This window comes from Phascolarctos cinereus, unplaced genomic scaffold (genome assembly GCF_003287225.1).
Source record: "Phascolarctos cinereus isolate Bilbo 61053 unplaced genomic scaffold, phaCin_HiC Scaffold_8;HRSCAF=390, whole genome shotgun sequence".
NCBI lineage: Eukaryota > Metazoa > Chordata > Mammalia > Diprotodontia > Phascolarctidae > Phascolarctos > Phascolarctos cinereus.
The window spans coordinates 69,796,120-69,823,570 of NW_027556291.1; the positions used below are offsets into that span (position 1 = coordinate 69,796,120).

At 43.1% G+C, this 27,451-nt stretch overlaps 1 protein-coding gene across 1 annotated transcript; it reads right to left on the minus strand.

Annotated features, from left to right (window-relative positions):
* Nucleotides 1-27,451, minus strand: DUSP9 (dual specificity phosphatase 9). Its single transcript, XM_020977289.2, has 4 exons — nucleotides 27,316-27,451; nucleotides 23,109-25,081; nucleotides 12,401-12,853; nucleotides 1-11,098 (listed from the first exon to the last, which is right to left on the minus strand). The coding sequence occupies exons 2-4, from the start codon at nucleotides 23,485-23,487 to the stop codon at nucleotides 10,767-10,769; spliced, it is 1,164 nt and encodes a 387-aa protein (XP_020832948.1). The 5' UTR covers nucleotides 23,488-25,081; nucleotides 27,316-27,451; the 3' UTR covers nucleotides 1-10,766.

Here is a 27,451-nt window from a genome sequence, read left to right on the forward strand (position 1 = left end):
AAAAAAATAAAAATAAAGACTAAAATAAATATTACAGTATAAAAAGGAAAAACTAACAGATTAATACTTTTTAATTACACTAATGTACTTTTTGTGAAAAGGGAAAAACATCTATATATTAGTCTGTCACAGTAATGAATAATAACATTACAGTTTGAGCGTTAATTCTGCAAATTTGTCAATGACTTTGTGAAAATTGATCTTATGTTCACATTCAATAAACAGAATAGCTCAGTTTGTCAATCTACCTGCACATATAGTTGAAGAACACTTTTTATTCATTTTAATTTTGAAAAGTTTCTTTCACATGAAGGAACAGATATACAAATAGTTAGGAAAAATCTTAAATGGGAGGGTAAGTTTGGCAGAGATTCATCTAAATCTCATTTCACAGGCGAATTTTAATAAAACGGAAATGTCTGCAAAAGGCACAATTTAGGCATCTTCTAAATCGTACCACTGAAACACTTGATTTTCTTGATTCCTTCTTTCATTTCAAAACAAACAATGAACAATTAAAAAAGAATACATTTCAATTTAAAGATATTATTCAAATTCAGTAAAATATTTCACGGACGAACTAAAATTTGCACTTACCAAACAAAAATATTACACTTTGCAGTTCACAGTTTCACTGTTTCAAATTTTAAACACAAATCAAAACACCAAATTTTCACATAGAATGACAGAATTGAAATAACTCAAGTGCTTTTTTTTTGTTTCTACGATCACTGTGCTATCATCATATATTTTGAATCTACTGTTTAAACACAGGAATATGTAAAATATTACAGAAGCTGAAGACATGAACTGAGCCCAAAGAGAGCTCACAAGATTCCAAAGCATTAAGAATGAAACGAACACATGTAGCTGAGTCTGCATGTGTTGAGAGGTCTGATGACAGTTACATAACAATTATTGAGAACTTAGAAAACTTAAACCAACAAAGATTTTGGAAGGGAGGAGTATTTTGTCACTGACATTGTTAAGACTTGCCAGTGCATGGTGTTTTTTTTTTTTTTTAAAAAAAAAGCAGACTGAGTTTTAGTCAGTTTCATTATTGTTTTTAAATTCTCTACAGACAATGCACCCCTTTATTGCCTGCACCTGGGTTGGACTTCTCCCACTGCCCAACCGTTAGTATGCCAAAGCATTTATGTCTAAGTCAGGTATACATTTGGAGATATCTTGGTATGTGGTGTGACATGTCAGTCTATACTTAGTTTCTGCCAGACTGTTTTCCAGTTTTCCCAGCAGTTTTTGTCAAATAGTGAGTCATTACCCCTGTAGCTGGGCTCTTTTGGTTTATCAAACTGTGTTTGCTTCTGCATGTTATGTATGTAATCTGTTTTATTGATCTTTCTATTTATTATTCAGTACCAAATAGTTTTAATAGTTGCCGCTTTGAAGTATAGTTTGAGATCTGATACTGTTTGACCCCTGCTCCCCACTTCCCAATTTTAAAAAATTAATTCCTTTGAAATTCTTAACCCTTATTCCTCCAGATGAATTTTGTCATGATTTTTTTCTAGCTCTATAGAACAAGTTTTTGGTAGTTTGATTGGTATGGTACTGAATAAGTAAATTCATTTAGGTAGAATTGTCCCTTTTTATTATGTTGGCTTGGCCTACCCATAAGCAATTTTTCTTCAGGTATTTAGATGTGTCTTTATTTGTGTAAAGAATTTTTTGTAGTTATATTTATATAATTTCTGTGTGTCTTGGTAGGTATGCTCTCAAGTATTTTATACATTCAATAGTTATTTTAAATGGAATTTCTTTATGTTTTCCAGCTGGGCTTGGATGGTAATATACAGAAATACTGATGATTTACATGGAATTATTTTATACCCATTAACTTTGCTGAAATTATTGTTTCAATTAATTTTTAGTTGACTCTCTAAGGTTTTCTAAGTACACCATTCTATCATCTACACAAAGTGACAATGCTTATTCTTTCAATTTCTTTGTCTTGTCATTGCTATAGCCAGCATTTCTAGCACTATATCAAATAGTAGTGGTAATGATGGACATCTTTGCTTTACCCCTAATATTATTGAAAAGGCTTTTAGTTTATCCCCGTTACATATAATTTTGGTTCTGGGTTTTAGATAGACATTACTTATATTAAGGAAAGGCCCAATTACTCCTTATACTTTCTAGTTTATTTATTAACCAGAACAGTATAGTTTCTTGTCAAAGGCCTTTTCTACATTTATTGATATAATCGCATAATTTTTGTTGCTCTTGTTTTTAATATGGTCTCATAATTGAGGATACTGTTTCATAATTTTCTTTCTTTGTTTTGGCTTTTCCTGGTTTAGGCATCAAGACTGTATTTTTTGTCATAGAAGGAATTTGGTAGGATCACATCTTTTATTATTTCTGCAAACAATCACAATCGATTATAGTTTGAATGTCTGACCGAATTTGCTTGTTAATCCATCTGGTCCCCAGGATTTTTTTCCTTTGGGTGTTCATTTATAGATTGTTCAATTTCTTTAGATTGGGTTACTTGAATTCTCTATTTCTTGTTCTGTTAACCTAAGCATTTTACACTTTTGTGACTATTCATCCATTTTATTTGGTTTATAGAATAGGGCAAAATAGTTCCTAATAATTTCTTTTATTTCTGCCTCACTTGCAAATTCGCATCATTTTTATGTTGGTAATTTGGTCTTCCTCTTTCTTTTTTAAAATAAAAGTTCCTAATAGTTTATCTGTTTCATTAGTTTTTTTTTTTAAATAGCTCTTAGGTTTATTAATTCAATGGATACTTTTGCTTGAAATTTTGTTAATCTCTTTTTTGGATTTTCAGAATACCTATTTTGGTGTTTAATTGGAATTTTTCCATTTTTTTCATAAATCTTTCATAAATTTTCTTTTTTTAAAATCTGCTTGCCCAATTTGCTGATTTGCTCTTTCTCTCTTTTGTTGATGAAAGCGTTTAGAGATATAACTTTCCCCTAAGGACTGTTTTGGCTGCATCCCAAAAATGTTGGCATGCTCTTTCATTGTCACCTTTAATGAAATTATCCATCATTATTATGATTTGCTTTTTGACCCAATAATTTTTTTAGGATTGTTATGTAGTTGCCAATTAATTTTGAATCCTTTCTTCAGTGACCTTTTAGTGAATACAAGTTTTACTGCATTGTGGTCAGTAAAAGTTATGTTTAATATTTCTGCTCTACTGATTTGTTTGTGAGGTGTATCCAACACTTGGTCAATTTTTGTAAAGGTGCCATATACAGAGTGAGATATGTAAACTCTTTTCTAACCCTATTCAATAATCACTAGAGGTTTATTATATCTAATAAAATTTTATTTGGGTCCTTGGTTTTCTTTTGTTACGTTTACCTATCTCTGAAAGGGGGTATGTTGAGATCTGCTATTATGGATTTATTGTCTATTTCTCTCTGTAACTTGTTTAGCTTTTTCTTTAAGTATTTAGATGCTATGACATTGGGTCCCTAGATGTTAAATACTAATATTAATTCACTGTCTATGGTAGTTATAAGTACAGTAGGGAATAAGCATTTATGTAGCTCTATGTTAAGCTTTTACAAATATTATTTTATTTAATCTTTACAACAACTCTGCAAGGTAGGTACTATTAATACCCCCATTTTACAGTTGAGGAAACTGAAACAAATGGAGGCTAAATGACTTGCTCAGGGTCACACAGCTAGTAAGTGTCTGAGGCAGGATTTGAATTCAAGTCTTTTGGACTCCAGGCCCAGCACCAGATAATCCATTATGAAGTAGATTCCTTTTGTTTGTTTTAATTTTTTTCTTCCAATTAATTTTTCTTTTAATTTAATTTTTTTTAAATTAAGTCTATTTTTGCTGTTGCCTTGTCTGAGGGCATGATTGCTAACCTTGTCAGTTGAAGCATAATCTATTTTGTTCCAGTCCCTTATTTTAACTGTGGATCTTTACATTTCAAGTGTGTTTCTTGTAAACAACAGATCACCAGATTCTGTTTTCTAATCCACTTTGCTTTCCTCTTCTGTTTTACGTGACTTCATCTGATTCCCATTCTAAGTTACGACCATTGATTATGTATTTCCCTCCATTCTATTCTTTTATGCTTTTCTTTCTCTTTTCTTCCTGGCATTCACTTCTTTACAAAGAATATGAGGCTGGTGAAAGAAGAGTGAGTTTATCACCAGTGCTCCTACACTTATTACAATCTGCTCTTCTTCCTCTGCCCTTCTTCTTTTCTTCTCACCCAGACCCCACTCACTGGTTCTTATCCTTTCTTTCTTTCCTTTTAAGCCTGTCTTCACCATCCACATTCCAACAGTTAGAGTGTGTTTTGCTTATGACTAAGCCCTCCCTGAATATTCCCTCCTTATTTCTCCATCTCCTCTCTCCCTGTTTCTTCCTGTTTTCCTATTGAGTTAAACGTATTTCTCCACCCAACTCTGTGTGTATTCTATCCTCTTTTAAGCAGACCAGATGAAAGCAAAGTCCATGTGTCTCCCACCCCACCCTCAGTCTTTCCTCTTTGTTTTTATATTCTTCTACAAGAGCAACCTGGCTGTATAAGTTCCTCCCCCTCCATATCCTAGTGTATTCCTTTTATCCTTCATTTTTTTTTTCTAAGATCATCATAATATAACAAAACCAATCCTAGGTCCTCTGTCTAATTTAGCTCCCTCTGTGACCCCTGATAACATTGCAGTTCTGTGGGGACACTTCTATCACATTCCCCGATACATAAATATTTCGTCCTAGTCTTCCCTCTATTGCTCGCATACTTACCTTTTTATTTCTTTCTTGACTCATATCTGTATTTTAAGGTTTCTATCTTGATCTTGTCTTTTCATCAAGAATACATGAAAGTCTTCTATTTCGTTAAATGTACACTTCCTCCCTCATAGGATTATATTCAATTTTTGTGGGTAAATTATTCTTTATTGTAAGTCTTTGTCTTTTTCCCTTTGGAGTATTGTATTCCAAGTTCACTGCTCTTCTAGAGTAGTACCTGTTAGCTCTTGTGTGATCTTGACTGTGGCTCCTCAGTACTTGGAACTCTTCCTTTCTGGCTGCTTGCAGTATATTCACTTTGAGCTGAAAACTCTAGATTTTGGCTATGACATTCCTAGAAGTTTTCATTTTGGGATTTCTTTTCTAGGAAGTGCTTGGTAGATTCTTTCTTTTTTCACATTTCCCTCTTATTCAGTAGACCTGGGAAACTGTCTTTCATAATGTCCTAAAATATGATGTCCAAGCTCTTATTTTGGTCACGGTCTTCAGATTTTCTTAAATTGTCTTTGATCTGTTTTTTCAGGGCAGTAGTTTCTGATATAAAATACTGTCTTTTTCTTCTATTTTCTCAGTCTTTTGGCTTTGTTTTAATATTTCTTGCTGTCTCATGGAGATACTAACTTCCATTTGATCCATTTTAATTTTCCAGAGGTCCATTGCATGGGTAAGGTTTTGTACCTCATGTATGAAGATCTTCATTTCTTGCTACTTGACCAGCACACAGCCTCAGGCCATGACTGCTTCCACTCTTAGAAGCAGATCTTCTCCTCAGTATGCACTGAATCTACCACCCAGCTCTGGGATACCATTGACAAAGGTGCCAGTTAGCTCCTGTTCTCTGCACAGTGAATGACAAAACCTGTCCCTGTTGTATCCCAAATAGCCTCTTCCCTTGGAACACAGCCACAGACCCCAGGAAGGCTCTGTAGAGAGTATCTTCCTGCCTAGACCTTGTCCTCCATGTCCACAGGCCTCTGCTTGCCTCCCTCTGCTAACCAGAGCTGGAAAAATGAATCACTGTGACTTTTCATTGGCTCTCTGGATCAAGACTCAATCTGACGCTTTTCCTAGGGCTTTGTTGGAGTAACTCTCAGGGAGAGTTGGTCTGTAATGCTTCCTCCTACTCTGCCATTTTTGCTAGCCTCCCCAGTCCTTTTTTTTTTCTCGTGGGAGTTCACTTGAAGCCTTGGGGTTCAATTGGACCAGTCAGCTCTTCTTTCTGGAATTGGGTTTATTTGGTTACTTATTTCCTGTTTTGTCAATTTGCATGTGTTATAGTTTTATAGCTATTTGTTGTGATTTCCTCTTAATTTTTTTATTCAGATACTCCGGTTTTCTCTCTTTTAAAGATTAAATTAGCTAGTGGTTTATCATATTATTGTTTCACCTTGATTTTAGCAAATAATTTGATAAAGTCTCACATGCTAAACTTCTGGACAAGACAAAGAGAAATGGTTCATTTATGACAGAACTGGTTGACCCCAAAGAGCAGTCATTAAATGTCAACTTGGAAGGAGAGGTTTAGTGGAGTCTCCTAGGGACCCAGATCCTGTGCTACTTAAATACCATATTTATCAGTGATGTGGAAAAAAATCTTAGATGGCATGTTGCTCAAATTTTTAGATGGCCCAGAGGTGGGAGGGATAGCAAATCCTTTTTTTTTTTTTTTGGAGGGATAGCAAATCTTGACGGCTAGAATTTTGGTCCAAAAAGTAATACAATTAAATTTGCTAGAACTCAGTATTCCATAAAGTTCAAGAAATGAACCTCATAAATACAAAGTGGAGAAGATGTGGCTAGATGGTGATTCTCCTAAAAAAGTTCTGGTGTTTTTAGTGAGCTGCGAGCTCAGTATGACGTGAGTGTGATATGGAAGCCAAGACAACTAAGGAAATCTTTGGCCACATTAAGAGAAACGTAGTGCCTAGGACAGGGGAGGTGAAGTCCCATTGTGTTCTGTCCTGGCTAGGGCACATCTAGAACATTCTGGGTGCTACATTTCCTTTTACTTTAAAAACTTTTTTTGGAGATTTTGTTTTTTTACATCACCTTCATTTCAAATATATCCTCTCCTTTCCTTCCCCATGAAGCCATCCTTTCTAAGAAAGAAGAAAAAAGAGAGTGAAAAGGCAGCCCAGCACAACTAATCAATACATTAATGGAATATGACAGTGTATGCAGTGTTCAATACCCATAGTTCCCCACCTCTGAAAAGAAGTGATGGAGGTGCATTTTCTCCTCTCTTCTTTAGGGCCAAGATTAATTATCATAACTATACAGTGTTCAGTTTCAGTTGTTATTATTCCCTATTTATATTGTAGTAATTGTGTAAATTGTTTTCTTGGTTCTGCTTACTTTGCTTTGCATCAGTTCATATATCTTCCCATATTTCTCTGAATTCTTTATATTCTTATGACATAGTAATATTTTATTACATTTATGCTTTACAACTTGTTTAGTTATTCTCCAATTGATGAGTATCTACCTTGTAGGTCTTTGCTACTACAAAAAAAGTATCATTATAAATATTTTCATGTATATGGGATCTTTCTATCTTTGTGGGTGCTACATTTTCAAAAGGACATTGACAAATTGGAGAGAGCAAAAGGGAGGGTGAATGGGATAAAGGTCTCATGATCATCCAATGTGAGGATTGGTGGAAGAAAATGGGGACTTTGAGCCTGGAGAAGATTTGGGGGTGACAAGAGAACTAGCTTGAATTATTTAAAGAGCTGTCATGTTGAGTCAAGCTCATTCTGCTTAGCCAGAGAGGGAAGAAGTCAGCAAAAAAGATGAGAGTTTCAGAAAGGTCAATTTTAGTTTAAGTCAGTAAAAACTTCCTAATAATTAGACTCACCTAAGGTAGAATAGGCTGCCTTGGAAGGCAGTAGATTTCCTCTCACTGGAGGTTTCCAATTAGAAGCTATGAAAGTTGATGGGATTGAAAAAGTCAATCCATCATGGTCAGTTTGGTGTTGAGTCTTTGAACCTAACTGGGCTGGTCCTCAAGCAACAGAAATACCACCCATTGGGCTACAATTGGCCCCATGCTTGAAGGCCACAGAATCTTGCTTGAGTCACAGAATCTGCAAATTGGAGTAGACGCTAAGGTCATCTAGCCAACCCGCTATCTTAACAGGAACCCTCTCTTTACCATCCCCAGTGGTTTCTCTTGACCATCCCCAGGGTCTATTAGCCCCATACCTACTATTTCCTCAAAGCATTTCTCATACCGGTTGGACCATCCTGGTCACCAGCTTCTAGATGGATCCCAGAATTTCAATAGTATCTTATTTTATCTACACAACACCAACCAAAGCCTTGGTAAGTTTTATTATTATCTCCACTTTATGGATGAAGTAACTGAGGCAGACAGGCCCTCTATCCACGGTACCACTTAGGCCTTTTTTTTTTTTAAACAAGAACTATTATCTGACCGTTTCTTCCTTATCTTATATTTGTCTTATTAAATTCAACCTACCATGCTAGCCTATCTTTTTTGGATCCTGGCTTTGCTATCCAATGTATGGGCTACCCTTCCCAGTTTCATATAATCTACAAATGTGATAAACATGCCATCCATACCTACATCCAAACCATAGACTAAAAAAAAAAGAAAAGGTCCAAAAGAGGCCAGGAGCAAGAGCAGGAGAGATAATCTGGTAATCTAGTGGCTAGGGTGCTAGACTTGGAATCAGGAAAACTTGAGTTTAATCTGGCCCCCGATGCTCCACTGTATGAGTATAGACAAGTTGTGGCAACTTTCTGAGCCTCAGTTTCCCCATCTGTAAAATGGGGATAATAACACCTGGCGATCTTATGAGACTCAAATCAGAGAAGGTAAATAAAGCAATTTGCAAACTTGAAGGTTCTGTATAAATATCAGTTATTTTTAATATATCAAGGAGAGAGCCAGCCCTAGGGCACACCACTAGAGGATTCCTTCCAAGTTGAACAAAGCCTTGGTGCTAAAACAAACACAATCAGCAGCTTGGAATCTGGGACTCGAAGAAGCTTAGCTTATATCCACGATGATGCTTCTGACAACACTGATTGAAATAGATGATAATATTGATCATTATAATAACTTTCTTACTGAAAACCAGGTGTGGATGAAATTGAGAATGAAGATTTTGATTAGAACACAGGTCTGCCTTCACAGCAGCCTTGCCCTTCACCACAAACCTTCCTCCCCAAGGATGATAAAAATGGTGCCTTCCTTGTTTTTTTTTTTCTCCATAAAATGTTTATTACAAATTGAATCTGCCAATATGTTAGAGAAGCCAAACGCCATGTCCCTTCTCCCATACAGGAGGGTGAGAAGGCTCAGCCGAAGCCCATGGCTGCACCATCCATGCCTGCTGGTTCTGCCCTGGCCCAACACTGTGTGTACGAGACTGTGTACGTCTGTGTCTGCTCACAGTGTACATGCCTGGGTGTGTCTGTGTGTGTGTGTATGAGTGTGTGTGTCTTAAGTACTCCCCTCCTCCCGTCCAAAAACAAAACAAAACAAAACGAAACAAAAAAATCAAACAAACCGCAACACTGTACATGGACTTTTTTCTCTTTGTCTCCACTGATTTTTCACCAGTTCTTTCTCTCCCCAAAAAAGCTCCTGACCTGCCTGCTTAGAAATACCAACTACAATTAGCCACTGTTTAATCGTCCTCCGTCTCAAAGAGACCCCTATCCAATTGCCCCCTCTAAGACAGATCTAGGGAAAGAGAAAAAACGAAAACAAAAAAACAACCTCTTTGAAAAATCTAGTATATAAATAGTCAGAGAGCCAGATGTTGGGTCTGGAATCTGACTCACAGCTCCAATTCTCCACCCCCCACCCTGCCCAAATCCCCCAAAGTCCTTCCAGCCTCCCCCCTGAAAAATGAAATACACGGACATTCCTTCTCTGATAGCTATTCCATTTCTAGTGCTCAGAATTCCCCACAGGAAGTTCTCCTGGTACAGAACCATGCCCACACTCCCCTCCCCCTTCTCAGAACACACACACACACACACACACACACACACACACACACACACACACGCGTGCACACAAAACCACCACCAAGTTGATGGCTGAGGTATGGCATGGTGATGTGGGGCCTGGAACATCTCAGTTCTAGAGCGGCAGGTTTCAGATCTGAGTCCCAGATACCCCAAGAGCCGGCCTATTTAGGGGAAAAAGTATGGCTCTCAAACAAAGTTCTGGACAAGGTATAGAAGTGGATTTTCCTGACCTGGGTCTTGAAGGTCCAGGTTCTAGACCTGGTATTGCGTGGCCTGACCCACCTGAAGTGGGAGGTTTAACCTCTTCAGTGGGCCTCACTTTGTCCACAGCCTGCTGCTGCTCTGTAGCTTGAGGTGGCTCGAGAGCTTTCCTGGAGAGGAAGGGGGCGGGGAGGAAGGAGGCGCCGGTTCTAGGTCACAGGTTCGCTGCCTGAGTCATTAAGAAGCCCCAGATGCAGGGCTTGAAGAACCGGCCAGGTTGGAAAAACTCCACTTCTAAGGCGACCCCAGCCCCAACCTCCACAGAGCCGGCACCGAGCAGGCACTTCAGGAGTGCACGCTGCCTTGAATTGTTGAATCGACCCCCAACTCCGGCCCTCCAGTCATAGAAGAGGCAGGGCATCCAGAACGGTGCCACCTTCCAAAGGAGGGCTTTCGAGTGAGCCCCAAAGGGTTCTGTGCCCTGGCTGGGGGCTCCAGGAGTGGGGGTGGGGGGCAGCAGTATCAACATTACTGTCAATAGGCACGTTCAGATTCTTGCTGAAGTTTGGTTTTTCAAGTGGATAGAAAAGGTCTTTCCCCTTTCACCACTTTAAAGGGGGTAGGAAATGGCAAAAGGTTCTAGGTTCTTAGCTCTTGTCTCTTCATATGAGGTATTGGGGTCCACCCAACTTTGGTGGAGTCCCCTGGGTTTGGGGGCAAGCAATTCTCAATGGACAGTGGTCCTTAACCTCCACCCCCAAACCCCATCCCAGCCCCATTCCTTAGGTAGAGTCCAGTTCAAAGACGCCTTCACCGGTGGGTGTGGTGAAGAAACAGGGGGGTGTTGGGGTATGATTCCCCCCCACGCCCTCTCCATCCCTCTGGTCCCTGGGCCCCTCGCCCTTCAGCTTCAAGCTGCGCTCAAAGTCCAGAAGCTGACCCATGAAGTTGAAGTTGGGGGAGATGTTGGATTTCTGCCGCTTCACCAGGTCATACGCATCGTTGAGCGAAAGGTGAAGCTTCTGCATCAGGTAAGCCACAGTGACGGTGACGGAGCGGCTGATGCCAGCCAGGCAGTGGACCAACACCCCGCAGTTCTGGGACACAGCTTCATCTGAGAGAGGCAGCAATCCAATGAGAGAGAGAGAGAGAGAGAGAGGGAGGAGAGAGAGAGATTCAAGAAGTTAGCCAATACAAGAGGTCCCTTTCTCCCTTCATCTAGTTCCCCCACAACACTGAGCTCAGCTGCCCCTATGTCAACATTAACCCCATCACAACCCCCAACCCACCCCAGGAACACTGAATTGTGTTCTTTTGGGAAGCCCAATTTTCCAGCTTGGAAACTCAAACTAGGCCTATTTTGGACATCCAGTGTCAATGACAATGGATTTAGAATGGGTGGCCATTTTTATCTTTCTAAATGCTCTCCAGATGATTGTTACTGAGTATATCTTCTTACTTCAGTACATTCATGTGGGGCCTTCCATTCCCCAATACAGATTGCCATCCCTTCAGCTTTTCCAAGTCAAGTGAGGGTAGGAATTGTAATTAAACCCCAGTTCTGCTATCTCTGTGACCCTGGGCCAATCCACTCCTTGGACCTCAGTTTCCTCCCCCACAAAATGAGGGGGTTGAACTAGATGAGCTCAAAGATCCCTTCTGACTCTAGATTTGGGATCCTTCCCCTCTCTGGGCCTCAGTTTCTTCCTCCATAAAATGAGAGGATTAGACTCAGTAGCCTTGGAGGTCCTTTCCAGCTTTAGCTATAGAATCCTAAGATCTCTCTTTCCTTCATCATCTGTTTTCACTTTTTATCCCCCACTGCTGTCCTCAACATCCCACTCCCTCAGCTCTAGCTCCTTCCTGACTGGCCTTTTCCTACACTATTATCCCTCACCTGGAATGTTTTTCTGTCATTGCCCTCTTATCTGAGATCCTTCCCATCCTTCAAGGCCCAGTTCAAATCTCATGTCCCCAGGACACTACCTCGGGTCAGTATTCTGGCCTCTCTCTGAACTCCCATTACATTTAATGTCATGAGGTTTAACACTGTATTACTCTTTCAGCATTTTGTGGATGTGAGTTCTCTAGGAAACAATAAAAGGGAGAGAGACAAGGGAGGGAGGACAGAGAGAAGGAAAGAGAGAAAAAGGAGAAAGGGAGGAAGACAGATGAGAAAATGGGAAAAGGAGAGAGAGTGACAGACATATAGATATGTTGGTATAGGCAGGTATGAAGGTGGGCCAAAGGAGCTGACACAATTGATTGTCCCACATCTAAGCATGTGGGTAGACAGGGAATACTGAAGGGAGAAGAGAAAAGGAAATAGGGAGATACAGAATAAGGTGTGAGTCTGGGGGGGGTGTGTGTGCGCGCAGTGTGAAGGTAGGGGTATCTCTGGTTAAGAACAACTCACCAATAAAGTCAATAGCCTCTGGGAAAAACTGGGAGAGGTTCTGGCTCCAGTGGTCAGAGATGGGGATCTGCTTGTAGTGGATGTCGCCGTCCTTTTCAAAGAGATTGGGTAGGTTGGGGGTAACATTGAGGATGTAACGGATGCCCAGCTTGGCCAGCATGTCCATGTTGGCTGAGTCCTGAGCACTGCCCAGGTAGAGGTTGGGGAGAATTTGAACAGGTAAGGATGGAGGGTGTCCTGGTGGTGGAGGGCTCCCACCCTCGGACTCCAGACTGTAGCTCAGTGTGTCCCGGTCTGGGTCTGATTCAGCATCTGAGCAGTCTGAGCTGAGGCACAGGCCTCCCAGGCCCACCACAGGTGCTGGAACAGGCACTAGTGAGTTACTGGCACAGGGGCCATCAAGCTTCGTTTTGCAGAGTTGTGGCCACTCAGCTTGGAATTTGCTGAAGCCACCTGTAGTAGGGAGATAGTGGAAAAGACGCGTGAAGAAAATGTACTGGGAATGGCTCGATTAAGATACACAGTACTGGGATACGTAGCACTCGCCATGGCCGAAGCTACGAGCATCGAAAGGATTTAAAGGCCTTCCTTAGAATAGAAGAGACTTAATTGTTAGTGACTGGTAACAGTTGACTCTAATAAGAGAAGGTACTGCTTGTACTTAGGTGTTTTATTTCCCTAAGCTCTGCACCATATTGCCAGTCCATTTATTACTTAGCAAATATAGTGTTCTGATAGCTTATTTGTGGTGTTGTTTTACAAGCTGCATGCCATTTTTGTGGGAAAAGCCATCTTGACTAGATACTATGTTAAATACTCTAGGATTCAACAACTCATTCCCAGGGTGGGAAGAGCCTAAATAGCAAAGCACTCTGACTTTCCGCCCACCGGGTGGCAGCTGCTCAAATTGCAGGCATAGTGCCTAGAAGACCTAACCAGTCTCTAGAGGGTTGCTATGCAAATTCCACCCTATTAAGAGAAAGCAAACATTCTAGGGATTGAATGGGGATGGGAAGGTTTTATTCCTCATGTGCCATCTACGTTTTCTTCCGGCCACCTCTAATCCTGGGTCAAACCACTACCCTCTCTGCCAACCTTCCCTGGTTAACCCCATCTGATCCCAGTCATATCACAGCCTTTCAGTACTTCCACAGGCTCAGCGATCCATGGTCAATATGTTGACAAATATACCCAAGTTGAAAATTCTATTTCCAAGTCAATGGTCATTTACTGAATTTGTAGTTTCTGTCCTCAATAGGGGCTGTTTTATAGGTAGGCAGATGGGGAAAGCATTTATTAAGGGATTGCCACATGCCAAAAGAATGTGGGCTGCTGGCCTTGGAGGCAGGAATACCTGGGTTCAAGGCCCATCTCTGACATGTACTGGCCGAGTGACCTTGGGTGAGTTACTTAACGTCTCACTCAGTGTTCTAAGACTATACGTTACAGAACAGTTGCTCACCATGAGTTTCCTACGTCAATGAAATCACAGGAATCAAATCAAGTACCATGAATCACTTCACTGGATTCAACAACAGCTCTGATGAGGACAGTAGCCATCAGTTACATAAAATAACTTATTAGACTGAGACCAACTTTAGCTGTGTGATGTCCAAAGTCACGCTATAACTAAATGCCTGTATCTTCACTTGGATTTGACAAATACTTTCAAGCATCTACTATGTGCCAGGCATCGAGCAAGGTGCTGGTAATACAAAGACAAAAATAAAATGATCTCTTCTCTCAAGGAGATACAACACGTATACAGATAAACACAAATTACATGCAAAGTAATTTTTAAAAGGAAAGAATAATAACTGGGGTGTGTGGAGGGAAAATAAGAAAGGTCCTCTGTTGGAAGTGTTACCTGAACTCTGAAGGGAACCAGGGATTCCAAAAAGCAGAGGCGAAGAAGAAGCTTACTTCAGATGGGAAAGACCACCTGTGCCCATGTGTGGAGATGGGAGATGGTATGCCATGTACAGGCAACAGCTAGTTGACCAGTTAAACTGGAATGGACCGTGGGCAAAGGCAATCAGTATAAGACTGGGAAGGTAGGTAGGAGCTAGATGGGAGGAGGGAGTTAAATGCTAAATTAAGGATTTTATGTTTTTCTTTTTTTTTTTTTGCTTTTTGGTGTGGCAATCAGGGTTAAGTGACTTGCCCAGGGTCACACAGCTAGTAAGTGTCATGTGTCTGAGGCTGGATTTGAACTCAGGTCCTCCCAACTCCAAGGCTGGTGCTTCTATCCACTGCGCCACCTAGCTGCCCCTATATTTTTTCTTAGAGGCAATAAAGAGTCGGAGTTGGATGAAGTGAAGATTTTTGAGAAGGGGCCTGGCATGGTCATATCTATTTTAGGAATATCAATTTGGCAACTGTGTGGAAGATAGAGGGGAGAGAAGAGGAGCATGGGAATGATGGGGATGCCATTGCAATAGTCTAGGTGAGAAGCAAGAAAGGTAGAGCTTGAGAGTCAAGGGCATTTCCAAATGGATGTCCATGTGGGCACCTTAAACTCAATCTGTCTGATGTACAACTTGTGATCTTTCCCTCCCCCCCTCCACAATCCATCTTCTTCTGAACTTCCCGATTTCTGTCAAGGGCGCCCCCACCCTTCCATTCATCCAGGCTAATAAGCTCCTTCTTCTTTACTTCTCTCCACCATCTAATCACCTGCCAAGTGTTCTGATTCTAAATTTTTTTTGCACAGTCTGTCTCCCATGCTCCCATGGAATCGACTCCCTCCCCACTAGGCCTCTCAGAACCCCTTAGATACTAAAAGCTCAGCTTTTAGCCACCTCCTACAGGAAGGCTTTGCCTAAAGGCAGCGAGGTGGCACAATGGATAGAGTGCTAGACCTGGAGTCAGGAAAGCCTGAATTCAAATCCAGTCTCAGACACTTACTAGCTGTGTGACCCTGGGTAAGTCACCTAGCTATTGTCTGCTTCAATTTCCTCATCTGTAAAATGGGAGTAATAATAGCACCAACCTCACAGGGTTGTTGTGAGGATCAAATGAGATATTGCCTGGCACCTAGTAGGCACTATATAAATGTTAATTATTATTATTTTTATTATTATTAATAACAGTAGTAGTAGTAGTAGTAATAGTAGTAGTGGTGGTGATGGTGGTGGTGGTGGTAGTAGTAGTAGTAGTAGTAGTAGTAGTAGTAGTAGTAGTAGTAGTAGTAGTAAAGCACTTAGCATAGTGCCTGGCACATAGTAGCCAGTATATAAATGTTAGTTATTATTATTATTATTATTATTATTATTATTATTATTAGTAGTAGTAGTAGTAGTAGTAGTAGTAATAGAGCACTTAGCACAATGCCTAGCATGTAGGCACTATATAAATGTTAGTTATTATTATTATTGGTTGTGGCAGTAGTGGTAGTAGTAATAGTAGAAGTAGTAGTAGTAATAGTGGTAGTACTTAGCACAGTGCCTGGCACCTAGTAGGCACTATGTAAATGTTAGTTATTATTATTATTATTAGTAGTAGTAGTAGCAGTAGTAGTGGTGATGGTGGTGGTGGTAGTAGTAGTAGTAATAGTAGTAATAGTAGTAGGCACTCAAAAAATCCTTGTTCATTCCTCTCTGATTCTTGTCCTCCCCTTGAAATTATATTGGATTTGCTTTGCATATATTTTTATACCTACTTATATATGTATATGATGCTTCCCCTGATAAAGTGTAAGCTTCTTGAGGGCAGGAACTATTTCATTTTCATCTTTGCATCCCCAGAACACAGCACATAACAGAAGCTCAATAAATGATTGTTGATTGTTTGACTTAAGGATGATTCCGAGGTTGTGAACCTCAGTGATGGAAGTAGGGTAGTTTCCTTAACAGAAATAGGGTGGTCTACAGGAAGGATGGCTTTTTTGGAAAAAAATCCAATGAATTCTGTTTCAGATGTATTGAGTTTGAGATGCCTATGGAACATAAAGGTGAAGAAGTCTAGCAAAAAGTTGGTAAGGTGGGAATGGAATTCAGGAGAGAGACAAGGGTTATAGAGATCTGGGTGTCATCTGGGATGATAAACTGAACCCATGGGACGGGATGATTACACCAAGGGAGAGGAGAAAGAGAAGAGGGCCTTAGTGTTGCTGGATACCTATACTTAGGTATGGGAAGAGAATGATGTTCTAGCAAAGAAGGAAAAGGGATGGTCAAATGGTTAGGAGAGGGGCAGCTAGGTGGTGCAGTGGATAGAGCACCGGCCCTGAAGTTAGGAGAACCTGAGTTCAAATCTGGCCTCAGACCAAATACTTGACACTTAACTGTGTGACCCTGGGCAAGTCATTTAACCCCAATTGTCTAAAAAAAAAATTTTTAAAAATGGTTGGGAGAAACATGGGAGAACAATGCCCCAAAAGCCGAGAGGAAAGAATGCTCAGGAGAGAAGGAGAGTATACTAAATGATATGAGAAAGAGTGAGTCGACGACTGTCTTGGGTAGTTTGTCATAGGAGTTGCCCACAACAGGTCTTGGCAAGAGTAACAGAGGACTGAGGCTCTTCTTTCCAGCAAGGATGAAGAGAAGATAGAATTTTGAACAGTCTTATATGAATGATGACAAGAATGTAGGAGCTCAGGGTGAGGGGAGGGTGAGCAAGATGCTAAGGACGGCCAACAAGGTAGGATTGTTTAGTTTTAGCTATAGTTGGAGGGAGGGTGGTGGTCCAAGAAAAGCTAGGACAGTCGCTGGGGGACAATGATTTCTTTTGCTTCAGTTTTCTTTGCCAAGTCCAGACATTATTTGGACTGGAAAACATGAAATCAAAATGACTTCTAGGGAGTGATATTCAAGATCTAAGTAGGGATGTAGAGTAAGAGCTCACCTAGCTGCCCTTGATAGATTCAAGTCACAAGGCCCAGAAAACCCTACAGACCAGGTAGAGCTAGAACTAACTGGTAGATATGATGGCTGAATCACTATTCATGTTCTTTGAAAGACTATTGAGAATAAGAGAGATGAGGCAAGATTTCAGAGGGGCGGCTGATGTTTGGGTTTTCAAAGGAGAGAAGTGAGTGGAACCTATAGGTCAGTGAGTGTGATTTCAGTTCCTGGAGAAAAATCAGTGCATATTATTAAAGGGATGGCTAGTGATGTCTAGAAAGGGAAGGTGGTGATGGCAAAGAGCCAGCCCGGCTTCATCAAGAGCAGATTGTGCCAGACTAGCCTCATTTCCTTCTTTCACAGGGTTAATAGACTAGTTGATCAGGGAATGACATACTTTGCCTAGATTTTAGTAAAGTACTTGACCAGGTTTCTCACGTTCTCTTTGTGCACAAAATGGAAAGAGGTAGGCTAGACGTTAACACAGGCAGACTCTGAACCAGTTGCATGAACAGACTTCAAGAATAGTCATTAAAAGCTCAATGTCACTTTGGAAGGAGGTCCCTGGGGGAGTAAGTACCCCACGGATCTGTGCTGTGGGACATTTTTATCCATGACTTTTATAAAGAGATAGTAATAATAATGCCTCACTCTGTCCTCCAGGGTCATCGAAGTCCTGTGGCAAGACAAAGGTCAAGATGCTGGCCTGGTGATGACCCAGGATTCAGGGGGTGACCTTGGCCTTTCTAAATTAAGGTCATTCTCAGGTCTCAGTTTGTCTAAGGCCACACCCATTCAATGACCAAGGTTTAGGTAAGAGTTGAGACAAAAGATGGCCCGTTCACCACCACAAAAATATCCATCTGGGAGGGGAAGAACTAATAACAATGACAACAACAACAACTACAACTACAACAATGATTAGGATTTATACAGAACTTTAAGGGATGCAAAGCACTTTACAGCCATTATATCATTTAATCCTCACAACAACCGTGGGAGGTAGGTGCTATTATTACCCCCATTTTACAGATGAGGAAACTGAGGCAAGAAGTTAAATAACCTGACCAGGGGCAGCTGGGTGGTGTAGTAGATAGAGCGCTGGGCCTAGAGTCAGGAAGACCTGAGTTCAAATCCAGCCTCAGACACTGTATGATGCCAACCGATTCACTTAGCCTTTGTCTGCCTCAGTTTCCTCAAGTGTAAAATTGGAATAATAATAGCACTTACTTTCCAAGGTATTTGTGAAGATCCAATGAGATAATATTTGGTGCCTGGCACATAGCAGGCACTTAATAAATGCTCATTTCCTTCCTTTTTAGGTTCACACAGCTAAAAAAGGTCTGAAGTCAGATTTGAACTCAGGCCTTCCTGACCTCAGGTCTAGCACTCTATCTACTTCATCACTTAACTGTCTTGCCACCTGGCTGCCTCCAGCTAAGTATGCTTATCAAATTTTTAGATAACCTTGGATGACAGAGTCAGTCTTTGAAAAGATCCTGACAGGCTCAAAGGGTGAGTCAAATCCATGAGAATGAAATTTAAAACCATTGTCACAAATATAAAATCAGAGCATTAGGTCTAGGTATCCATTCAACTGGAAAAGGCTTTAGCATACTACATACTTCACAAGAGCCAAGCATGTGAGACATGAGAAGCCCAAAGCTAATGAGACTTTAGGTCTCATTAAGAACCACAGTGTCCAGTGATATGTCCTCAGCACGGGGAAGACTCCGTCTGGAGTCTGGGGCTCAGTTCTGGGCACCACACTGGAGGGAGGAGGATTTTGATATGCTAGATTCCAAGTCCAAAGCTCTCTTCACTCCCATGCCTAGAACATCCTACATTCAGCCAGTGCTACTAGCCCTTCCTTCTTCCTCTTCTGTCTAGCATGAGATGCTGCAACAATGGGAATTTTCACAATGTTACTAATTACAGGTACCCTCCACCTGATGCAAACCCAACACAGTAAGCTCTGGTTTACTATGTCCTGAATGCCCACAATTGAATAGATGGTGCAAATAAGCAGAATTTTTTTTTTTTACAATCCTGAACAGTAATCACTGACATTAAAAAAGGGGCCCAGAGGCCAAGCAAGGTCTGAGTCATCAAAGAAAGATTCCATTTTGTCTAGTAAAGTTGTGTTAAGTATATTTGACCAACTCCTCAGTTTTTGAAAACTGGCCATGTATGAGAGAGACCTTTTTCTGCATGTATCAATCTGGTTGTATCATTCCTCTGCTCAGTCTGGTGCTATGTCAAGGAGCCAGGGCTGGGTTCAAATCCTGGTTGGCCTGGAGACAGGCACCTAATCTCCCTGGCCCTAGTTTACCCATTGGTAAAATAAAGGGGCTGGATAAAGTGACCTCTAAGTTACCTACCAGCTCAAAATCTGTGATCCAACCCCAAACTTTTGAATGATTCCTTATTCCCTACTACGTCAGCTAGGTGGCACTGCAGTGGATAGTACTGGCCTTGGAGTCAGGAAGACTCATCTTCCTGTGTTCAAATCTGGCCTCAGACACTTCCTAGCTATGTGATCCTGGACAGGTCACTTCACCCTGTTTGCCTCAGTTTCCTCATCTGTAAAATAAGCTAGAGAAGGAAATAGCAAACCATTCCAATATCTTTGCCAAGAAAACCCCAAATAGGGTCACGGAGAGTCAGACACAACTGAAAACAACTGAATGACAACAAATTTCCTACTATATAAAGTCCAAACTCCTTAACCTGGCATTCAAAGCTTTCTACAATTGGTTTCACTTTATCTTTTCCCCCTTTTCTGACTCTACTTCTTTGATAGCCTAGGTTCAAGCCAAATCTGATTTGATACCCCCCCAATACCCTTCGCTTTCTCACCTCAGTGTCTTTCCTCCACACTATGTCCTATGTTTGGAATGTCCTCTACTCCTCTCATCCTCTGTTCAATTCAAACTTGTCCTATGACCCAATTCAAACGCCCATGAAAGGGACTGTTTCTTCTTGCTTTAGATCTCCAGAACCTTGCATATAGCAAGCATTTAATAAATTCCTCCTAGTCAGAAATGTCCTCTGGAACATACCTCCATTCCCAAATCCTGCAAAGCACTTTGTGCTAGTACCTCTCTTATTCACTTATGCATAATTGTATAGTCGAGGTATCTGTACATGTGGCATATCCCATCACTAGACTGTAAGTTCCGTGAGGTCAGCGAACTCTTATCTAATATTTGTAACTTCCCCCAGCCCTGGGCACAGAGTTCTGCACACATCACATACTCAAATGATGTTTGTTAAATTGAACAGATACAACAAGCAATAACCATAATGAATTTTAGTGCCAGTTAAGGGAAAGAGGTGGTAGAAAAGAGGTAGAGATGTAAAGCTATAACAATATTAATACATACTAAGACTGCTCTTTTTGGGAGTGGAGGTGGTGGAATTCAGCTCTTGAGATTGAAAACCTTAGTAAATACCACTAGAACACCATTAACCATTTTAATATCTACCTAAAGTTTAGAACAAAAAAGTTCCTAAAATTTTCTATTTCTTGGAGTTTCAAGAGGGGAAAATCCTTAAATTTCTTTTTAGAAAAATGGGGAGGGGCAGCTAGGTGGCGCAGTGAATAGAGCTCTGGCCTTGGAGTCGGGGGACCTGAGTTCAAATCTGACTCAGACACTTGACACTTACTAGCTGTGTGACCCCGGGCAAGTCACTTAACTTTGATTGCCTCACCAAAAAGCAAAAGAAAAAAAAAGAAAAATGAGGAGCATCTTATTTTACAGAGAAAAAGTTCCATGGGGGTGAGGGGAGGTGTATTATCACCTTGTGGCCCTCTAGAATATTACTATTAAAGAATTTTGAAGAAATGTTGCATTTTCACAACTCTAGGAATGCAATCATGTATATATCATTGTTTAGTCATTTTTCAGTTGTGTCTGACTCCATTAGCTACATATATGCATGTATATACATATATATATATATGTTTAAAATGTCTGTTGCCAATTATATATACGTAATGCCTGTTGTCAAGTTTATATACATACACCCACATATATTTGTTGTTGTTGTTCAGTTGCGTCCAACTCTCCATGACTCAATTTGGGGTTCTCTTGGCAAAGATACTGGAGTGGTTTGCTACTTCCTTCTCCAGCTCATTTTACAGATGAGGAAACTGAGGCAAACAGGGTTAAGTGACTTGCTGAGAGTTACATAGCTAGTGTCTGAGGTCAAATTTGAACTCAGGTCTTCCTGACTCTATCCACTGTGCCACTTAGCTGTCTATATAGTGGATCCATATATATAATATCTATCTATCTGTCTGTTTGTCTATCTATCTATCTATCTATCTATCTATCTGTCTGTCTGTCTATCTATCATGTCTGTCTGTCTATCTATCTATCTATGTCTGTCTGTCTATCTATCTATTTATCTATCATGTCTGTCTGTCTATCATCTGTCTATCATGTCTGTCTGTCTATCTATCTATCTGTCTGTCTATCTATCTATCATCTATCATGTCTGTCTGTCTATCTATCTATCTATCTATCTATCTATCTATCTGTCTGTCTGTCTGTCTGTCTGTCTGTCTGTCTATCTATCATCTGTCTGTCTATCATGTCTGTCTGTCTATCTATCTATCTGTCTGTCTGTCTGTCTATCTATCTATCTATCTATCTATCTATCTATCTATCTATCTATCTATAAATAACACATATAAAATCTCCAGTTATCAAGCAACATTTCTCTAGGGAGAGGAGACTGAACTTAGCTGCTCTAGGCTGGCTCTGTGATATACTTCACCATTGTTCAGCCCCAATTTGATGCTCTGGAGTAGCCCAGAACCCAACTTCTTGAGGAAGACAGACATACCACCCAACCTCTTCACTGCTCCTCCCAGCAGGTCAGCAGCTACAGCCACTCACAATGGAGAGCAGCTTGAAGGAACATTAGAGCATGCAGCTAAGCTGCTGTCCCTATATTGTCCCTATATATTACCTTTCCATACACTGCCCGGAAAATATTACTGAAGACCAGCCGACTCGATGTCTGGATCCCCATATTATTAGTCAGGGCTGACTCTTCCTCAACACTCTCTAAGCCAACTATGTGCAAAGTTGCTAGAGCTTATCTCTGCCGCTTGGCTGTAGTTGGGTATCCTTGCCTCTGCACCATTGCTAACAGGTATATCACCTTTTGGTGATTGCCTCATGAAGCAGATGAAATGACATATGTGGCATAGTGGAGGAAAATCAGACTATCCAATTGGGTGGGAACACCTTACTCCTTCCTCACCCACCCTAAACCAACAGTATATGAAAATCCAGATCTCCAAATCAGAAAATTAGGGAACAATGACTCAATTTATACCAGGATTCTTTACTATAACAGGATTCCTTGAAGTTGCCAGCTACTCCTTTGCATTTAAACTATAATTTGATTTTTTAAAAATCAGATTTAAGCAGAGGACAGCTGATTTCAATTTCTCATGGAAAACCTCCCCCTGGGCCATAGCTGGGAGGGGCAAGTCTGGGCAGAGCAGGCCGGAGCAGGGTACAGCCCTGAAAAAACATAATTAGGGAGATAAGATCCGGTAAGCTGGATGGGGCAGAAAGAGCCTTGGCCTAGGAGCTGGAGCAAGGTTTGCCCGTGAGTTTGCTCTGTGACCCTGTAAGGGAGGCAGGGCAGGGATCTGCTCTCTTCTCTTCCAAGGGAGGAAATTGGGTCTTGCTCACTCAGTCAATGAGTGATGTAGCTGGGGTTGAAAGCTTTACCTCGGCACTCCCTCACAGGCCAATGCTCATTTCACCGGAGCCTTCTGCTCCCTGAGGCACCAGTGCCCCCACTCCCACCCCCAGGGGTTGCCCAGTCCAGGCACCTACCTTGTAGGTAGTAGGCAGGGTGGCCTTCTTCTTGCAGCTTCTGGAGCAAGGTGGCTAGCACTGACTGGGCTGCCTCAGTTTCCTCCTCCTCAACACATCGGCCTTCATCATAGAGGAGGATGGGCAGAGGGGGCAGCGGTTGCTGCTGTGGCTGCAGCTGCCGGTGCTGCTGCAGCGGGCTGGGGAGTAGCGAGCACACAGACAAGTTCCCCTTCCTCAGCCTCCGAAGCAGCAGGGCTGGGAGGGCTACACTAAGAGCCCCCTGGACGTGGCCTGACTCATAGAGTTCCCTGCTCCGGCAGTCCAGAAGGAGCAGCTGAGGCTGGGGAGCAGCTAGTTCTCTGCTCAGCCACAGGGGAGACCTTCCAAGCCCCTCCATGAGGAAAGATGAATACTGAGCTCCCCCTGATCTTTCTAGAGGGGCCAAGGATGGATATGTACATGACCCAGGGGGCAGGGCCGGTTCTTTTTCTTTCTCCTCAGGCTCTCTTTCTGTCTGTCTGTCTGTCTGTCTGTCTCTCTCAAGCAACGAAGAGATGGGAAGGATGAGGACTAGGGGCCATCTTTACTTCTCTCTCAGCCCCCTCTCAAAACAGCCCAAGGAGTCAGTCAGAGAGCATGGCTAGGCTGAAGGTGTTGTGTAGGTATGTGTGCGGGAGTGGGGTGGAGGGTAGGTAGGAAGTGGGAAGAGATAGTGATGGTATTGAAGACAACTTTTTTTGTTATTTTAAAAAGAGACAGAGACAAAGAGAAAAAATGAAGAAAGCCACACTCTGTCCAGAACACAGCTGCCAATGGGCAAATGGAAACCTCCTCCCTCAGGAAGCCCGGAGGGATTTCCCTTCCTGGCTCACCTGGCTATGGTCACACTTCCCTTTCCCACAGAGCAGCTTTAGGAATGAATTTGGTAGCCCCAGGAATATTTAAAAAGCACCACTCCCTCCAAGCTCCAATCCCAATCTTCACTTCTGACACCTCCTAGGTCCTTAATCTCCCACCTCTATTCCAGGTGGTCACAGCAGCCTGACTCTTCCTGCTCCAACAATTGGAGGGAAAAGGTTGCCACCCTGAATCACCAGGTCAATTCTCCAGTGGTATGAGGGAGATACCAGCTTACAGGGACTCCTTCACTGAGATCCTGGGGTGGGGAACTATCCAAGAACCTTCTTTCCAGTCCCTTTCCTGACTCAAAGTTCTCTGTAAGGCAAAGAATCAATTGGGGGGTGGGGCAGGGAGGAAGGCTAATTCTCCAGGTCAAGAGAGTGGGCCCAGCAGCCCCTGATCCCGCCGGGGTACTGTGCAGAGGGAAGAGGAGAGACTGTCTTCTCTTAAGGGGAGGGAATGTGACTCTCTAACCACAGGGTCTTCAATAAATTTAATTGGACAATTCAGTGTTTTCAGGGGGCTGAGGTCTCTTCAGCTGTTTGGTCAGGTTCTCTTCCAGAGTACAGAAGAAGAGTAAAACTCAGAGGAAACTGAGTCCAAGGCCAATCTGGGCCTCTCGAAAGGGGAAGATGTCCTGAGAATTTGGAGGGGTGTTCTGGATCTCTGGGAGGTTAGGAGTTGAGGTGGTGGTGGGGGGATTGTCCTTCCAGATGTGCTACAGTTGGAATTGAAGGGAGGGAGAGACACAAAACACCCAGAGGCAGGAGGATGTGAGGTGGCCAAGGGGCAGGGTTTCCTTCTTCCCCCTAGCCTATGTGCTGGGGGTATTGTTTTTCGAGGTGAATGGGGAAGCTGGGGGGCCCAGCCGGCTGCCTGGGTATCCAAAACCGCTGGCAAATCGAGGACACAATCCGAGGGGAGAGGTGGCCAGTGGCTGGGCTCTCAGAACTCTGCTAGGCATTCGGTGGGCTGCATGGCTTCTCTCAGAAAGGCCACCCCGATGAAGTAAGATCCTCTAGTCGCCTCCAACGTAGCAACTGGGGTGGGAGGCTGAGGGCAGCAATCTTAACTTGACCTGGTGCTGAGACCTGTAGATTGGAGAAAACAAGTCAGGAGCTGAGGTCAGCTCCTCAATGAGAAAAGCAGTAGGTGAGCCTGGGGGCAGAGCCTGAGTCTCCGGAATTTCCCAGTTGGCTGGGAAAGGGGGATGGGGAGGAGAAAAAGAGGAAGGATCGTTGGCCTATGTATTCATGCATGTGTAAGTTTGTATGTGCTTGCATGTGTCTCTGAAATGTAGGGATATAGGCATATGTATACATATGTACACGTGTGTATGTGCATATGTCTATATGTCCCTCTTGGAGTATGGGCATGTATATATATATATATATATATATATATATGTTGGTCTGTGCATACATGTGTATTTGTCTCGGGATACCTCCTTCTGTGTCTTTATGTTTGCGTGTATGTGTGTGTGTGAGCACATGTGTGTATGAGTGTATGTGAGTGTGTGTGTATGAATGTGTGTGTGTGTGTGTATGGGCCTCTGTTTCCTGGCACCCTGCCATCCAACTTCCATCCTGGAAACTATTTCCTTTGGACACTGGGGTAATTTTCAGGGGGTGGGTGGGGGGATGGGTAAGGACAGAGGAAGGGAGTCAACCTGTAGAAAGGGGTGTTGAACTGGAGAGTGAGGAAGGAAGAGGTGGCCAGCCAAAGGCTGAGGCTTCCATGAAGGCAAGGGCTGGGAAGATTTCCCCACAAGCAGGGCTGTGTGCCGGCGAGCACCTCCAGCACCCCCCTAGCATGAAAGTCCCCTCGTCTCAGTCACCTGATAATGGATAACTTTGGTTTGTCCTGTGTAAATGTGTGTGAGAGAGAGACAGACAGACACAGAGCCAGAAAGGGAAGGGGAGAGAGACAGAGAAAAAGAGACAGAGAGAGACAAAGAGAGACAGAGAGAAACCCTGAGGCATGTTTTACCCTCCTCCCTCAGTTCCAGTCTCCCCCCAGGCACTTCCCCAGACACCCCTCCGCCTTGTTCCCCAGCATGGCTTTCCTCTCATAAGCCAATAATATGTGAAGCAATCGCCTGCCAGGTGCATCTGAGTCTGGTGCATTGGAACGGACCCTGGCTTGGGGAGTCAAGAGCCCAAGGGCCTTCCTTGCCTGCATGCACCTTACTCCCTACCTCAGCAGATCCAGATCTAGAATGTTGAACCTGGAAGAAACCTTCCCCCTCTATATTTTATAGATGGGGAAACTGAGTCTCAGAGAGAGGAAGGGACTTCCACGAGGGCCCTTAGTGAGTTTGTGGAGATGTGACACCAGAACATAGACAGTAAGAGCTAGAAGGGGCCTTAGAGATCATTCAATACACCCTCCTCATTTTCTTCAGAGGGGGAAGCTGAGGCCCAGAGATGGGAAAGGCCGGCTGCTTCCCTTACCCTTAACAATGAATGTATCTGAGGAGGGTACCTTATGGGGGTGTTGAAGGGGGGGCGCCGGTGCTGGGGAGAGTGCATCTCTGTATTGAGTGGATGCGTTAATGTTGGAGGGGTGTGTGTCGGGGGTGTAAGTGCTGGAAGGCTGTTTGGAAGATTGTGAGGGTGAATGTGTGTATTGTGGGGGTGTGGGGGGATAGAAGGTTGCGTTCTGGTGGTGCTCTGCATTAGGAGGATTGTGGGCTGTGAGCAGAGGGGTACAGAGAGGAGTGTATGTGGGTTTGAGCGTTGGGTGCCTGGGCTACGTGTGTGTGTGTGTGTGTGTGTGTGTGTGTGTGTGTGTGTGTGTGTACTTTTGTTGGCGATTTGTGTGTTGGGGTGGGATGTGCTGGAAGATGCTGGGGGGTAGTGGTGTTGGGTTTGTGTTTGAGTGTGACAGGCTGGGGGTGTGTTTAGGGGTGTGTGCTGAGGGTGTGCGTTGGTGTGTGTGTGCGCGGTGCATGCATATGTGTGATGTCGGGGTGTGCATACTGTGTACGTTGGGGGGGTGTTGGGATATGTCGGGGTGTGGGTGTTGGGGATGAGGCTCCCGCGAGTGGCGGTTATGCAAGCAGCTCCCCATGCCTCCCGCAGCCCAGCCGCCGCCGCCGCCGCCGCCGCCACCGCCGCCGCCTCCCAGCCCCGCCCGCTCTCCTCTGGGCTCCCAGCGCCCCCAGTCCTGGCATGTGCGGGGCGGGGGGGGGGGCGCCCGGCTGGCCACCACTGCCCTCAGTCCCACGGCCCAGGTCCGGGGCCGTTGGGGAAGGGGCGCCTCTGCGGAGAGGGACGAAGGGGAGGGGGAGGGGGAGGGAGGGGCTGGTCCGGCGCGCGCTCACCTTAGTGCATTAGTGCAGAGCCGCGCTCCGCCGCCGCCGCCGCCGCCGCCGCAGCCGGGGGGAAGTTTCCGAAGCCGGGGGGCCGGGGGGTCGGCGCGGTGGTGCCACGCTCCACCACCGCCAACGCCGCCGCTGG

What these genes read in the sequence shown, in the direction of transcription:
- DUSP9 (XM_020977289.2), bottom strand. Translation starts at nt 23,487, where the DNA reads ATGGAGGGGCTTGGAAGGTCTCCCCTGTGGCTGAGCAGAGAACTAGCT. An exon ending in CCCTGCCTACTACCTACAAG is followed by an intron (nt 12,854 to 23,108) that starts GTAGGTGCCTGG and finishes TCCCTACTACAG; the next exon opens with GTGGCTTCAGCAAATTCCAA. An exon ending in AGAGGCTATTGACTTTATTG is followed by an intron (nt 11,099 to 12,400) that starts GTGAGTTGTTCT and finishes TGCCTCTCTCAG; the next exon opens with ATGAAGCTGTGTCCCAGAAC.